General features: G+C 38.8%; 1 protein-coding gene across 1 annotated transcript; it reads left to right on the top strand.

The window, feature by feature from the left end:
- The first annotated feature begins 3,789 nt into the window (after positions 1-3,789).
- On the top strand, positions 3,790-16,945 carry LOC149271450 (vesicular glutamate transporter 2-like). Its single transcript, XM_089507408.1, has 12 exons — positions 3,790-3,875; positions 6,220-6,472; positions 6,908-7,026; positions 10,727-10,841; positions 11,967-12,054; positions 12,134-12,220; positions 12,653-12,795; positions 13,450-13,599; positions 13,718-13,850; positions 15,814-15,924; positions 16,072-16,199; positions 16,610-16,945. The coding sequence occupies exons 1-12, from the start codon at positions 3,790-3,792 to the stop codon at positions 16,943-16,945; spliced, it is 1,749 nt and encodes a 582-aa protein (XP_089363534.1).
- Positions 16,946-17,717: the final 772 nt, after the last annotated feature.

The following is a 17,717-nucleotide window of genomic DNA, read 5'->3' as shown; positions in this document are numbered from 1 at the left end:
TCCCAAATCATTCCCCGGGGTAGTCACCTCCTCTGAGCTCTCTCCAGAATGACGCTTTCTCAGCGTGAAGGATTTTAAAATGTTGTATTTTGCCTGTTGTGAGTAGCGTTGTTACAGACGGGATTCTAGATTCTCCTGTCGTTCCATATTATTCTTTCCCGTTTACAGGCAGGAGTCTAGATCTTCCCTGTGTTTCCTATTAAGGTTCATTCGGTATTATTTTGGATCTTTCAGCAAAGGGTTGAAACAGATTTTTGCCAAAAAGCTGACACCGTTCTGGGCACCATTCAGAGGACAGTCTTTCCGGTGACTTTTCTCTTCATTCTGCTGGTGGGATTGTCCCTGAACCTTTCCGTAATTTGGATCCTCGTGTCCCGGATCAAACGATGGAACAGAAGCACCATTTTCCTGTGTAATCTGGTTCTGGCCGATGTCACTTGGATCCTGTGCTTGCCGTGCCTCATTTACTATCATTTCAATCAGCTGCATTGGGTGTTTGGAGACGCCATTTGTAAAAGCACCCGGATTGTGTATCATACCTGTTATTACTGCAGCATCTACTTCGTCACTTGTCTGAGTATTGACAGATACCTGGCCATTGTCCATCCCCTAAAATCTTTGAGGCTCCTGAGGAAGCAGCATTCTCTCCTCATCTGCTTCTCCATTTGGACGGTGACCTCCTTGAGCAGTCTGCCTGTGCCTTTTTTGGCTGGGACTCAAATCTGTAAGAACAATAAAACTATCTGTTCCCTCTATGTCTTCTCGGACAAGACGTATGCGACGCTGCCATTTTCATTGCTGTCCACGCTCTTTGGCTGCCTGCTGCCCTTTGCCTCCATCTGTTACTGTTACTGTAGCAGTGTGGGGAAGCTCCGCAGGGCCGAACTTCACAGGCTGAAGAAGAGAGATCTGTTGACCAGGTTCATGTGCTCAGCTTTGGTCATTTTTGGCCTTCTCTACTTGCCATACCATGCGTCGAGGAACAGCTGTATATTCCTAAGAGCTCTATGGCCAGATGCGCTCCATGTCATTGAGAAGGCAGACGCTCTCTTCTTCATTGAGATGGCTGTTTGCAGTTTGAACACCTGCATCAATCCTCTTTTTTGCTTTCTTTCAGGGGGTGATTTTAGGGAACAAGTTTGCAAAATAGCCCATTCTATTCACCCATTAAAGAGATGGAGGAGGAGGCGGGTTGAAGTTCTTCTCATTGAACCAACTAATCAGTAAAGTTGAAAATGTTGCCACAAGTCCTGGAAACTTCAAAAAACAAAATAGAACATAAACTTGTCATTGCGCCACTTGTTCCCAGTCTTAATCAAGAACTGTATTTTAAAAATCTATTCTTGGTGCCGGAAGAGCTGGAAGGTAAAGTGATTTACTAAATTGTGGCGAGCCTTATATCTGATAGAAAACCCTACGGGGGAGTCCATGGAAGAGGGGGTACCGCCAGGAGGGAATCCCTGAACTTTACTTTATCTTTAGTATGAGAATGATCACATCTATTTATTAGGTAAAGTTATTTGTTGAAAGGCTTTAAACTTATGTTTAGTGTAAGGGCACAACTGGCGCATGTAAAACCGCACAGTCACACTTTCCAGACACCAAAGCCGCTACATCTTAACTAAAATGCTGTTCAGCCCCATGCAATTCTGTGTTAGGGCTATTAGTTTTATTATTTATTCATTTATATAGCATCACCATATTCTGCAGCGCTGCACAATGGCTATTAGTCTGTAACTTACTGTTTTATCGTTATAAAATAAATGTTCTTTTGTGAATAAGCACAAATTGTGTATGTCGTCTTCTTTATTTGCAGTTATAAGGCTCCCCTTGTAATTGCCCACAAATGTACCTAAGTTTACAAAACTGACAGTCTTTTGTGGCCCTGAGATTTATTAGAGCTTCAGATTTGCAGCAAAATGTCCTCCATTTAGGGATTTATTGCATGATAAAAAATAAGTCCTGAGATTTCTGTTCAAGCTTCAGAAAAATGATTCAGACTCGTGTGTGTGTGTGTGTGTGTGTGTGTGTGTGTATGTATATATATATATATACACAGTATATCTATTATACATTACGTATCTGCTTAGTGTTTATATACGAATTGACCACTAGATGACGCTGTTCATCAGCTGTAGACATGGAAAAATCGTTTTTAAGGTGGAGGAGGAGAACTACAGGACATGAAATTAAATATAGTGCTAGCTCTGCCACAGGCTGCCACTGATCTCAGCTTTTCTTTAAACTAAGTATCTCTTAAGAAATTACACTGACTACTTCTAGCATAAACGTTTAACTGCTTAAGGGATCTAACATTTGAAGGGGTTAATTAATGCTTTCATGTGTTTTATGACTCAAATGGTTAAAGCGGGTTTTTCCAACATACCAGGATCCAAATCTATTGTGTCTCAGACACAGGTTAGAGGTTACGCATGATAGCTTTTGTGACATCTGACTGGCACTTGGACCGTTTGGCTTTTAAACAGTTTAAAGGGATGTTAAACTGAATTCCTCCGCTAGAGGGCGACATTGCTTCACTTGGGCTTGACGGATTCTGGTTCCTGTGCTTAGAAATCTTTTTAATTTGGGGGGGTTAGATGTGGATCTCCAGAGGACCCCAAATCATGGAAAGTAAATCTGCTTCTTACTGGCATTTCTTGTGTTCCCCTCATTGTGAAGAGATCCACTTAAACCTCAGCCATGACACTACAGCTCATCTCCAAGGTCCAAACATCTCTGGATATTTTATTTAAAAACTCAATAAAATAAATGTGTTTTGTGTAAAAAATAGACTAGAGAGGAGGCCTTGGCTCAGTGAAAACACAGTTTATAGAAAAGGATTTTCTTTGGCAGAGACCAAGGAGCCCAAAGCTGGCAGAGTAATGAACCCACTGCCTATTCCACGTATTATTGGGTGCGACCCTCAGGACTAAGTAAGTGTGAGTGCGACTGGCAGGACCGGTCCTGGATCTGCGCAGAAATCATGACATCTTATGGTTTCCATAGCATCAGCAATAAGGAGGCTGAGGAGGGATGGAGGGCGGATCGCCCAGTCCCCTGGAAAGTTGCAGGAGAGGAGGGAGGCTGCACCCAGGGCTAGACCTGTCCATGGAGCAGAACTAGGTGCAGAGCCCTGTCCATGGTACTGAACCAGCTCCAGAGACCAGCCTATGGTACTGAACCAGCTCCAGAGCCCATTCCACGGTACTGATCCAGCTCCAGAGCCCAGCCCATGGTACTGAACCAGCTCCAGAGCCCATTCCACGGTACTGATCCAGCTCCAGAGTTCTGTCCACGGTACTGATCCTGCTCAACAGCTCTGTCCATGGTACTGATCAAGCTCCAGAGTTCTGTACATGGTACTGAACCAGCTGCACAGCTCTGTCCATGGTACTGATCCACAGGTTTATTAACTGGAAGTCCCAGCAAGAAGCTGGGATCTGGGGAGAAGAAGCCCCATTTATGTCATGAGATTACAAACTATACTTTGATGGGGCTTATTGTCTTGGACATGATTGTCTGTCTGCTGTGAGACGAAGTATCTGCAACATCTTAGCATCCCTGACCTGAAAACTCCCAGTCTGTGGAGTGGAGCAGAGCACACGCGTGGGTGATCATGACACTGGTGGAGGGAGCACTTTGAGCAGCATCGCCTGGGATTCTTTCTGTCCTGATGCCTTTTAGTGCTTTTTACTGAAATCCTGGGATCTTACTTCAGAATGAGAATTCGCGATCCTGCAGATCCTTCTCTATAACCAGGAAATCTTAAGATTCGTTGAAGCAATAAAAATGGATTCAATAAAACAAAGGGTTCTGGAGCCTGGGAAGGAAAGGGTGAAGGATCTGGCAGGGAAGTCTTTGGGTCACCTGTACAGGTATCTACTGCTGATCACATAGTTCAATCAGTATGTTGATTTAATATAGTATGTTCTAGTAATAATAGTAATATAGTATAAACATATAAAGTGATTCAACATATACTATATTCTAGTAATAATAGTGATCTAAATATATGGAGTTATTTAACATATACCATATTCTAGTAATAATAGTGATATCAATGTATGGATTAATTTATATTTTATACTATATGCGCGTGCCTTTCACAGCCCAAATATGATTATTCAATTGAGGCGATTATTTGATTTAAAAGTCACATTTTCTGGGCTTTATTTAAGGATTCTCAGCTGTTTCAATCATCAAAACCCCTGCTTCAGTGTATATATATATATATATATATATATATATATATATATATATATATATATATATATATATATATACCATTATAAATACTCTTACGTAGACCTTATATATATACCTTAATAAGTACTATTACATAGACTTTATATATACCATTATAAATATTATTACATAGACCTTATATATACCATTATAAATACTATTACATAGACCTTATATATATCGTTATAAATACAATTATATAGACTTTTACATGTATACCATTATAAATACTATTACATAGACCTTATACATACCGTTATAAACACTATTGCATAGACCTAATACATACCATCATAAATACTATTACATAGACCTTTATATATCGTTATAAATACTATTATATAGACCTATACATGTATACCATTATAAATACTATTACATAGACCTTATACAAACCGTTATAAACACTATTACATAGACCTAATATATACCATCATAAATACTATTACATAGACCTTTATATATCGTTATAAATACTATTATATAGACCTTTATATATCGTTATAAATACTATTATATAGACCTTTACATATATACCATTATAAATACCATTACATATACCTTTATATACCATTACAAATATCATCACATATACTTTTATATACACCATTATAAATACCATTATCTATATTTTTATATATACCATTATAAATACTATAAAATATATCTTCATAAACACCATTCTAGTCATATTTCACACTGTATCTACCTATATCTACAACAATACGGATGAAACTGAACGAATGGTCTGATCTCCAATACAGATCCAGATAGTAATAGAAACGTCTAATACACATATAAATATACACACACACATATATATATATATATATATATATTTAAATAGAATGTGTTTATTTTGGACAGACACGGAGGCTTCTCCCTAAAGATTCTAAAATAATGAATAATTTATGTGTGAAGAATGAGCCTCCTCCATTCAAAGGAAATCCATTTTTAATGTAAAGTATTTTTAATCCTAACACATACATTAAACTACACATGCTATATGACAAATTATATCAATTCTACATACACTGACTTCCCAGCTCTGTTATGTCTTATTTACTAACTTATTTAAACCACATATACATTTTTTAAAATCATTTTATAAAACATTTAAATCAAAACAAGAATCTTTAGCAAAAACATCTTTTTTACCTAAAAGGTGGAGATATTTAGTAATTTGTTGCAAGGTTAATAATATAAAATAACTTTTCTAGTAATATTTTAACATATTTAACAGTTAATGTTAAATATTTTGCCTCAAAAGAGCAATAAAAATGTCAAACCTGGTCTGCTCAGTCTTGAATTAGTTAAACACCAGGATAAAACATGTAAAATCTTCTGGATTCTAGTTGTTTTTAGAGAAGTTTAATACAGCCTCGTGCCCTTCAGGGTTATTTTTGTAGAATGTGACACAACAAATGAACAATTATTTTATTTTAAAAAAACCCAAACTTCAAAATCTGATATAATTTTAATGCAATCATCGCCAAATGTGTTTTCTTTACAGAATCTAGAATTTCTATTACTTCTACCAACATCCATTCATTATCAGCCATTTGTGACCTGGGCAAATAATGCAGAATTTTGATGAAATGAAATATAAATATCAAATATTTTCTGAATGTTTTCTTATGTCCCCAGAGGATCTGCAGCCACATCAGAATCATTCAGTGTAATATTTAGGAATTAATAATTTATCTAATTGACATGAAAGAAAGCTTCACATGTTGTTGAAAAGGGTTTCTAATTTTTGCCATAAGAAATTCATTTCTGATGCTTTGATATCATTTTCAGTGATGATACTTTTTACAATTCATTTTAGCACTTTGGGAAGAATCTGAAAATGCATAGTTTTTATTATTAGATAATTTTTTTTATTTATTTAAAATGTATTTTATTTCTTTTATAATCTATTTGTAGAAGAATCATTTGCAATATATGTAACATAGAAGGGTTATATTTTTTAAGGGTTTTAGAGAAAAAGCCAAAGGCTGGGGAAAATATTGAGCTAACGGAAGATGGAAAACCCCTGGAAGTGGCCGCCAAGAAGAAGCCTTTATGCGACTGCACTTGCTTTGGGCTCCCACGGAGATATATCATCGCCATCATGAGTGGGCTTGGGTTCTGTATATCTTTTGGGATTCGCTGTAATCTGGGAGTGGCGATAGTGGATATGGTGAATAATAGCACCACTCATCATGGTGGAAAAATAATCAAAGAGGTGAGTAAGTTTCTTCCATCAGCCCTCCGAGTAACATGGAGGATCCATCTGCTGTCGACTGCTTATCAATATTTATGTATTAGAAGCAGAAACACGTCAATTAAAATCCGTCTCGTTTGACACATACGGCTCTTATTTAATTACCAGCCGCCATGCATTACACGCCGATGCCAAACATCCAACAAAAACTGTTATTCAGATCACATATTCATATATTCCTCATTAAATTCAGTTTTTTAGATCGCATTTGGGCCAAAACATCTCTCAGGCCGTCCATTTTGTTTTACGGTTTTCTCCTCATGTGAAGTCGGCCATCTTGGATGGACGAGAAAAATCGATATGAATTTTACATATAATTTTACAAACATTTTTTACGTGAAATACAAGACCTTATTATTTGAAGTTTTTTTAAACCTTTCATTTTTTTTCTTGCAGAAAGCAAAATTTAATTGGGACCCAGAGATTGTTGGAATGATCCACGGCTCCTTCTTTTGGGGGTATATAGTGACCCAAATCCCAGGTGGATACATTTCATCCAGATTAGCGGCCAACAGGTATGGTGCACGTTAATAAACGCCGGTAAACTGGCTCCTCGGCATAGTATGAGACATAAATGCGACGTTGACAAATAAATCATTGCTCAGGGCCAATTTGTGTCGATTGTGAGGATTGGCATTAATCTGCGCATTTAGTCGTGAAGTAGGGTGTGCGGCTGAGGGTGCTGAGACCCTGACATCTTTGTATTAGGTGAGATTCTGGAGTCTTAAGAAGACCTGGAGAATGTTTCTTTAAGAAAACAGCTCCAGATGGTGGCGTTTCTATGGCGTTTGGCAATATTTCAGGCGCACCGGGTGTCATTCCACCTGTTAATTAAATCCACTGAGGATTTGAGGACGGATTACGCTCTGTGATCCCTTCAGCTCTCTATTCACCGAGTACAAGGAAGATAAGGGGTCTGAGACGCGGCCACTTTGTGTAGCGGAAGCGTCTGTCTGATAGCAGAGATAATAAAGGACGAGCTCAACACCCAAAGACGTATCAATTTCCTGTCAGATACGGAGTTATCTCACTCAGGCGACTTATTACAGAGGATGAGGATATATGGGGGGTTCGCATATTCCTTTCCAAACATCTTGATAGACAGACTCCATGATGTATTAATTAACAGGGACCTGAACCAAAGCAGGGAAGGGATTTAGGCTTTTAACCCCTTAGCCCCCACCTGCTCTTCTTGTATTTTTAATATTCAGCCATAGTGAATATGAAATATTAGTTCTTGTGTATTCAGATGTTGACTGCGTTAATATATTATTTTGGTCAAGAGACTCATAAAATACCATTGTGTAGGGATCAATGTTTTTAACCCCTGTTTCACCGCCATTATTGCTTTGAGATAATGAGACTCTGAAATTGGCGGAGCTCACACAGGGGCCAACGTACAGAGATTCGGAAAGAGCCGTCTGCTGATTACTAAACTTACCGTTCATTGTAATGAGTAAATCAGTCACTAGCGTCTAATATGAAACACAACTAACCAGCCGCAGACAATGAACTATAATTTTATTATATATAATATTAGATGCGCACATATATATATATATATATGTGTGTGTGTGTATATATATATATATATATATATATATATGGGTCATATTTACTGTTCATGTTCTAGAAAGATTAGATTTTTAATAAACAGAGGTGGGCTGAGGTTGTCGCGTCTGCCAAAGAGCCACAGAACATTAGGGGCCCCGATCAGCCCCAAGGGCACAGCAGTAACACTCTGTTTGGAAAGACTCAATGAGAGTGTCACTTAACATGGGATGCAATGAATTAACCCTTTTTCTAATAGAGGGCTGTTTTCCCACCCACGGAGCATGAATAAGAAATCCAACAAATTTACTTATATTCGGGAAAAGAAACATTTATGCACAAAGATTCCAGGGGTCTTGCTTATTCAGTTCTTGTAAATTTCATCCATTTCCTTGGAGATCCCCTCTTAATAACGACATGAAATCATGTGAGCCATGAATGGGCTTCCTGGGTATATTTAGTGTTACATAGAAAATTGAATGTAAGCGCAGATGAGAACCATTTGGCCCATCCAGCATGTACAGTGTTAATAGTTAAGAGCTATTAATTCTAGGTACATTACTCATTTATATTTATTATTCACTCATAATAAAAACATCTAAACCTACAATATTGTCACAGAATTGACACATTATTATAAACTTATTAAAAACATCAGATCTTTTTCTAATAGTAAAAAATCCCAGATGTTGTGGGCTAATATTATGCCCGATATGGAATAAAGAATGACTGTTTGATTTATCTGGGTTTTTTTCTGAATTTGTAGCACATGCAAAAAAACTCACTTATTTCTCCATTAATCTAAAATCATTTAAACATGATTATTTACAGAATAAACCCCAATTGTTCGTCTGAAAAACTGATTTCCAAGAGTGCAAACTAAAAAATTAGCAAATTGATTGTAATTGATTGTGAAATTAACACAAAATTTCTCAAAAACAACATAATCCCCAAATTTCTGGAATTTTTCTCAGATCCAAATGCAAATAAATGCAGATATTTGGCCTCTTTGTTAGGGACTCTGGGAAATATATTTAACAAGATAATTATGTAAATACTATAATTACTAATACGTGTTTATTCCATAAATTAAATCAGCTGATAATAAGCCGCAGGAATGTCTGGCTGTCACAGGGGGTGGACGTATCACGAATATCCACAGCACAGAATAAGAAGCTAGAACAAATGAAATTATGCGGGACACAGATGTACCGGTCACGCACCTGTCAATACACCCTGTATATACGTGCTCGCTGTTGGCACCGGGGCGGCTGGTAATGAGCCTCAGGAGGCCATATAGCCCCCAGAAGCCCCTCCTGCCAGATAAATGCCCCATTTCATTGACAATCGTCTACCAGGTCTTGGGAACAGAAGGATATATATATATATATATATATACATATAAACATCTCTTCCCTGGGTGCATTTTACAAAAAACCTTGAATGTTTGGGGCCATCAGACTCGTCTTCCCTGCCAGAAGCGCAGACGCTTCTCACGTTTCTTCTAGGACTAGATAAACTGTGACGGGACCCCTGGCTTTTTATATATTTTCTAACATGGCGGAAAGAAGTGGTTTAGGTTTTTTCTCTGTGTCCACGTTCCTGAAAACAAAAGGACAGCGAGCATTAAACATATTGCTGTTGTGTTCCGATGAATCTCTGCGCTTAGTTCAGGGGTTCTGTGCAGAATTAAACCGAGTAAATAAAACATTCTTTCTGAATGTAAATCACCAGAAGCGCTTTCCTTCATCTACTTAATAAAAACCTCCTCCGAGGGGGGATTTTCCAATGAATTTAGTGCTGTGTGGAAATAAATGAAAGCCACGTTCACTCCTTGATCAATAAACATCCCGTGAATAGGCCTCTCTTCAGCTGTAGTGACCATGAAAGCGATTGCTTTGAGTTTCCATGACAGGCAGAGAAAGGGTCTCGACGCGTGTCTAGAGACAGACAAGCAGACTGCTCTCTGCCATATGCTCCTCTCTGCATACATTGTCTCTTTCTAGTAATATAGACATTTCCACAATTTAATGAATCACCAAGGGATCGTGTTCAATATGAGGAGGCCTCAGATGTCCTTCAATAATGAACAAATGCACTTTTTTTATTAGATTGGAGGCTGAAGATCTGTTTTTTGCAAATTAATGTTCCTGGATAAAATGAGTCTGATGAAAGGGAGATGCCGGGTCACGGGATGTTAGATAAACCCATCCCCAGACACACGTCTTCATTCTGAATAATGAAACACAAAGCCGCACACTCCAGAGCCTTAAAACAAAGTTTGTCCTCTAATCCTCCCGCTTTGACCTGATGAATATTCCCTGAATATTACCATATAAACCCTTCTCGTGGATCCGTATTTATATGAATGCATAGAAGAACGCGTCTGTCCAAACACCTCTGCATTTCCACAACATGCATTTAACATATTAAAATGTATCCATTATCTTTTGTGCAACATATATATATATATATATATATATATAGTTACAAGGTCCAAGATTTTGTTACGTAGACACAAACCGGTCTTAATGAAACCTCAAAAATGTTGAGATGCTGTTATTTGCTTCATTAATAGACTTTGAGGTTATAAAAACCAGTTAGGAAACGCACATCGTGTATGAAGCGTGACGTTAAGAAAATGAAAATGTTTCTTGGTTGTAGGGTGTTCGGCGCAGCTATTCTTCTCACGTCCACTCTGAACATGCTCATACCGTCAGCTGCACGCGTCCACTATGGATTCGTCATCTTTGTCAGGATTCTGCAAGGTCTTGTGGAGGTACGAACAGACTTGGGAAAAACATACATAGGTCTGCAGCCCGCAACCCTAACCTGTAACACGCAGCCAGCTGGGAGACCCTCACTTTCATGCCCCAGAAGCTGCGCTTAGAAAATGTGAATACAAAATTAAATGTATTGTATTGATTAATCTATAGTTTAGGGATTGCCACATGTCCTAAAGGTATTCAGACTAATACAATTTCATAAAAGATGGTGTTTCTAAAACATAGTCCACCAGTCACTCAAAATCACACAAGGCATCAACCGACGCATTGCGTTTGTCGGGGGTGATACGCGGGTCGTTGACAGATTAGGAGAGCAGTTTGAAGATAGGAGATAACAGGTTCTTTAGACACAGACTAGGAATACAGACAATGACAACTAGACTATTCTAGAAATTTATCAAAATGAATCAAAAAGGGAACATGACTACATGCAAATCCGTCATTGAAGAGTTGGATAGAGACTGAAATACTTGGGGACAGATACTTCACTTCTTGTTTTCATGGGAAGTAGTTTCAGAGGGCCAAATTGGTACAAGGACATTTAAAAATAGATACCTTACAATAACAATCTTCCCATATTTGCTAAAAACTTTGGGGTAATTTATAATGGTGCAGCCCAAACATCTGCCCAAGTGAAGGGAACAGCTTGTGGCAAGTTATAGCTCCAAAGTCAGCTCAAATATCACAACTCAAGATCCAAATGTATAATATTAGTGCAGATTCCTTTATATGTTTGAATCTGGTGGTCCCATTTATTAGTAGCCATCGCAGATAGGTGGTCAGACTATCAGGGGCCAGCTGGGCAGGGGAGAAATTGCCCTTGAGGCCAGTCTGCATTCCCAGTGTGAGCTGCCCGACTGTGGGAAGCAGACGTTCAGCGGGGACACATAATTCCATGTAGCCTCATAATAGTAGAATAGCAGCCTCCATCGCGTGTCTACCAGACACGGTAAGCATGCATGCGTGTGTTTTAATCCCACTCCAAAATGTTTCAGCTGAGTTGATGAAAATACCCTCCTGTTTTAGTAATACCCTAACATCTAACCCTACGGGCTGTTGAGTCCTAAGGGTTTTACTGTGATGTTGCTTAATTTTCTGTGCGTGTGGAATTATTTCAGGGAGTCACATATCCTGCGTGCCACGGCATATGGAGCAAGTGGGCTCCCCCGTTAGAAAGGAGCAGGCTGGTGACCACCTCGTTTTGTGGTAAATATCTCTTCATTTTCTATAAATTCACTTAACTGCAAACAGTTGTGGTGACATTAACGCCGCTATCTGGTTCCAGGTTCCTACGCGGGCGCTGTGATCGCTATGCCCCTCGCTGGGATTTTAGTGCAATACACAGGCTGGTCCTCCGTGTTTTATGTTTATGGTAAGTCGTTTCCTCACATATATACATACATACAACACAGCAGGTATATAACAAAGTGTGCATTTCTGTGACTGACGGAATACAAAACACCCTGTGAATTAATATCATGTGCTCATTGACTGGAGGATGGAGGAGGTTGTCAGTGTGGGGCATTACCTGGGGCATTATTCACTCTACTGCGTGTCACCCAGTCAGTCCATACAAAAAAGGCACTCAAAGAAAAAGAGATAAGTGATGTAAACGTGAGATACATTGTGTGTTGTTCCATTATTTTGGCTACATAGTAAGAGGATGATATGTATTAACCCCTTAATGACAAAATGCATTGTTTTCATTGGGTTTAGGGACCGCCCATTGTCCTTAAGGGGAATAACAACTGAACTGTATCTCTGCAGATCTGTAATAAAGCATTTTATTACATATTTAATGTAGGCAGCTTTGGTATAGTATGGTACTTCTTCTGGATTCTGGTATCCTATGAAAGTCCAGCAAAGCACCCGACCATTTCAGATGAAGAACGCACGTACATAGAGGAAAGCATCGGTGAGAGTGCTAACCTCATGGGTGCTCTGGAGGTAAGGACTGTTCTGCGTGAGATTCGTTATTAGCACATGACCCTCATTCTGTGATGTGAGTTAATCACGTTGGGGCTTCTTCCCTTCATCAGCATCATAGAAAACATAGATTTGTTTATCGAGTTTTCTTGTTATTTTTGGAAATAACCTTGATGATTTTGACAGGCGTACAAGACGTTTGCTTCAGATGGTTCTATGGAATATATATGGATTTTCCGGGCGGCATACATTGAATGCTTCCATTTCCATATGTTCCTGTATGTTATGTACGTGAACTGTATGTTCTAGAACCATTCTTCTTACAGAGTATGTGGGCAGTAATTGTTATTATCATTATGAAGAGCTAAAAATAAACTCATGATTTATGGCAAATTGAAAAATACACATTAATATTTCATTCCAATGTGAAGAGTGAAATGATTTAATTAATTAAGCTGGCCTCTGCGCTCAGTCTTTCCCCATTTCTCGGTCCAAAAAACCCTAGGAAACTCCACTAAGTAGATAAACTATTCTGGTTCTTTGAGCTTGACTTTAAAATATAAAATTTATTATGAGTTTCTCAATTGTAAAAATAAGTAGACAGGGTTCTAGATTCTTTTAAGTAATAATCCAAATTTCAGAAACCCCCCCCACTGCTGAACTTTATTCTTCCAGAAATTCAAGACTCCGTGGAGAAGGTTCTTTACCTCAATGCCCGTCTATGCAATTATTGTGGCAAATTTCTGCCGGAGCTGGACCTTTTACCTGCTGCTTATCAGCCAACCGGCGTACTTTGAGGAGGTCTTCGGGTTTGAGATCAGTAAGGTAATGAAAAGAATTCCAGTTAACTGGATATGTCACTGGTGGAGTCTCAAGTTTTCACTGTTTTGCTTTCTTCCTGAAACCCACAATTAATCTGCTTTCATTACTTTGTCATCAATAGGTAGGGATGTTGTCTGCCGTTCCCCACCTGGTCATGACAATTATTGTTCCCATTGGAGGGCAAATTGCGGATTTTCTGCGCAGTAAACAGATTCTGTCCACAACAACTGTGCGTAAAATCATGAACTGCGGTGGTGAGTAAGATGCTGATTTGTTCCTCGCAAGTAATTCTGCATTTTCTGTCACTCCTTCTAATGATCAGAGATTGAATATGATATAATGAAATTCTTTTAATAACTTAACCCTTTCTTGTACCTGACATTAATGTTCTTATTGGATATCAGAGTAAAAGCAGATAGTCGCCCAAGATCTTCTCTCTTGACTGTATTCACTAACATGTGATGCTTGGAATTAGGTGATGGGATAAATATTGGTGTTCTCCTTCATGATATGATTCCTTATTATCACCAAATTAATAATGAGATATTTATTGATGTTAGCTTCTGTGAACTGATGTTCCATACACAGCGGAACATGGTCCCGACGGCCTGCACTCCAGCTCCCTTGAAACGATTATCAGTCGTGCAGCGGCTGAGACCTGTTCCCTGACCCTTGGAGGCCACTAACTGGGTTCAGATACCTAAAAGTAGCAAATGGTCACTTAAACCTAAGCGACAATGAAGAGAAGATCCATCACAACTGTATAATTGACAGGAGGGATGAGGCAGGTGGTTTGTAACGCAGGCAGTGAAGGAATTAAGCCTAGGAGCCACGTCTTGTCTTGACTGAAGGACTCAGCGGCAAACTTGCGCATTCAGATTCTTACAAATCAAAATTGCCTGTTTCATACGTTCGTACAAATCTCCGATGACGAAGTGCAAATGCGCAGAAATTTCAGTAGTTGTTATTCGTTACCATGTATAGCAGCCTTTACAAGCCATTATGGCATTTTAGGCATTTTACTGCTTGGACACAGTGGGTTTTAGTTGCTTATTTTACACTAACAGCCAAGCCTCAAAAATGTGGACAACACAAAAGTTTTTGTTATTGTCTCTATATCTTATGATATATTATTCTTTATTGATAAATATTAGTGACAAGAACAGGCATTCTGCTGAGCTTGCACACCGTGTGACTGTGTTTCAGTTGTTTAAAATGTAAAACCTGTTCCTGGGTGGCTTAAGACCACATGGGTCTACGGGCAGCAGTTAGTCAGACAGATGGGATTTAAGGAAGGATTTTTTAGAATGGGTGTGATTAGCGCTTGAAGGTTATTACAGTTCCAGATGATAGGTGGTTAAGTGATGGATCAAGGGATGGGGAGAGAGATTTTGCGAGATGTGATGGACTCGACTGGATAGGTTGTTCGGTGAGAGGAAGAAAGAAGAGTGGCTAGCTCTTCTGCAGTTGTAGGGGAGGATTTAGGTGTTGACGCGGAGAACCAGAGTTTCAACGGTAGTATAGTATGGTAGTATGGTTAAGGTAGTATAGTAGTATGGTTACAGTAGTATAGTAGTATGGTTAAGGTAGTATAGTATAGTAGTATGGTTACAGTAGTATAGTAGTATGGTTAAGGTAGTATAGTAGTATGGTTACGGTAGTATAGTAGTATGGTTAAGGTAGTATAGTATAGTAGTATGGTTACAGTAGTATAGTATAGTATAGTAGTATGGTTAAGGTAGTATAGTATAGTAGTATGGTTACGGTAGTATAGTATAGTAGTATGGTTACAGTAGTATAGTAGTATGGTTAAGGTAGTATAGTAGTATGGTTACAGTAGTATAGTATAGTAGTATGGTTACAGTAGTATAATAAAGTAGCATGGTTACGGTAGTATGGTAGTAAGAGCTTTTGACAAAAAAGTAAATTTCTTAAGTGAGCAGAGATTTATTTATTAGCGTAGAAGTGGGCAGCGTGCACTGCCTTCCTGCACAGCTGGCAGGCACATTACACAAGAAATTGCCATTTGGAAAAAAAATCTCTTAGGGCTGTAATAAAATGTTTACCTAATTCGTAGTCGTGTTTTATAACCTCCGGAGCTCTTTCCCACTGGGTGATGGTTGGCAATATACTCTTCCGTTTGTGTAGAGTGAAATTGTAATAAGAATTGTTGAGGAAGGAGTCGGTGACCATGGTGCTTTCCTTATATGTTTACAGGTTTCGGCATGGAGGCCACGCTGCTCCTGGTTGTCGGCTATTCCCACAGCAGGGGAGTTGCCATATCATTCCTGGTCCTTGCTGTGGGATTCAGTGGATTTGCCATTTCTGGTAATCATGCAATGTTTAACTTATTTCAAATATAGAATTTCTATGGGTCGACCATTTGTAAATATGTTGGGTTCACATACCCCAGTAATATGTTGAATTTCACAAAAGACTACCTACATTTCATTCATAGCTTTGCTTCTGTTTCAGGGTTCAATGTCAATCACCTTGACATAGCGCCCCGCTATGCCAGTATCTTGATGGGAATCTCCAATGGTGTTGGCACCTTGTCAGGGATGGTTTGTCCTCTTATTGTTGGTGCGATGACAAAAAACAAAGTATGTTTATTTCATATATATATCTGGGGTCACGTCCAAACACATTGTGACAACTTCAATGACAACTTGTACTTTACATGCCAACCTTTGTGCTCCGTATCCTAATCTCACATACTTTACCTTATTGCCCTCCCGAGACTGCGGGAATAACAAGTGCAACTCGTTCATACACAACAATGATGGAACGATACTGTTTATATCAAACTATCCTAGCGTTTATATTGAACAAGGATATCATGACACTATTTACATTGAACAATTATATCATGTTACCGTTTAGATCGAATGATGATATGATACTGTTTAGATCAAATAATGAGATCATGATACCGTACAAATCAAATGATGAAATTGTGATACTGTTTAATTGGGATCTTACATTCTGGTTTACTGTCTTTGTTATCTGACAGACGCGTGAAGAATGGCAGTACGTCTTCCTGATCGCAGCTCTGGTCCACTACGGAGGTGTTATATTCTATGGGCTATTTGCGTCTGGTGAGAAGCAACCATGGGCAGACCCTGAACAAACCAGTGACGAGAAGTGCGGCTTCATCGATGAGGATGAACTCGCTGAAGAAACAGGCGATATTAGTCAAAATTGCATTAATTATGGAACCACAAAGTCGTACGGTGCCACCACACACGTTAACAGTGGATGGCCCAATGGCTGGGAGAAAAGAGAAGAGTTTGTACAAGAGGAAGGACACGAATCATATCATTACACGCATGATGGCAACTGTTCTTAACATCGCTCCACAAAATTAGTCTTTTTGTAGCATCTGTGATGAATCTCATTGTGGTTTTGCACAAATGTGGTGACGTGTCACGTACATTAAATGGAGATCTTTTCTGAAAGAAACGTCACCACCACCACAACATCTGTACAAGTTGTGAGATATCATGTCCTCCATAAATGACATCTTCATTCATGTATCCATTATCTTTGGGTCTACAAGGCATTAGTTTGGGAGATATTTAGTTATGTATATTGCCTAGTGGTAAAAGCACAATGAAAAATAGCACATCCAATGGTATTTTGGACGGTCCCAGATAACTTGTTAAAAGTAATCGCAAATCACCATTTTCTGCAGATAAACTGATCATTGCATTAGGCCCTGGATTGCACGGAGCACAAATCAATTTCAATAACCAAACTTCTTTCTACAGTAGCTGTCAACTGCCATTGTGAAATATGGGTATTTTTCAGATGTAACAATTTTAGAATTATTGCAGATTTTCACAGCTGGAATCTGAAGAAAAGCCTGCTTTTAAAGTAATATTCATATGCAACTTGTTTTTAATCCCAATAACTCAGCTTGAGTGACACATGCGCGAATCCGCACACTAAGCGGCCTGCATTCGTGGTGCATCGCTGGTAGGATGTGGACATAAGTAGTGTGGAAATAGAAAACACTGAATATTAGGGCATCATTCCATGCAAAAAAGACAATAATTCAAGCCAGATGCAGACCGGATATAAGAGAGCACTCAGGGTTCTGACAGTCCGGTCCAAAAAAA

Source organism: Sceloporus occidentalis, unplaced genomic scaffold (assembly GCF_023333645.1).
Source record: "Sceloporus occidentalis isolate IW3139 unplaced genomic scaffold, rSceOcc1.0.p SCAF_509, whole genome shotgun sequence".
Classification (NCBI taxonomy): Eukaryota; Metazoa; Chordata; class Lepidosauria; order Squamata; family Phrynosomatidae; genus Sceloporus; species Sceloporus occidentalis.
Note: the sequence above shows the minus strand (reverse complement) of the source record. Positions and strands in the feature narration are given on the sequence as shown.

Coding starts and splice junctions, on each gene's coding strand:
- LOC149271450 (XM_089507408.1), top strand. CDS start 3,790: ATGGATTCAATAAAACAAAGGGTTCTGGAGCCTGGGAAGGAAAGGGTG. Junction 12,055..12,133: donor GGTGACCACCTCGTTTTGTG/GTAAATATCTCT, acceptor ATCTGGTTCCAG/GTTCCTACGCGGGCGCTGTG. Junction 13,600..13,717: donor TCGGGTTTGAGATCAGTAAG/GTAATGAAAAGA, acceptor TGTCATCAATAG/GTAGGGATGTTGTCTGCCGT.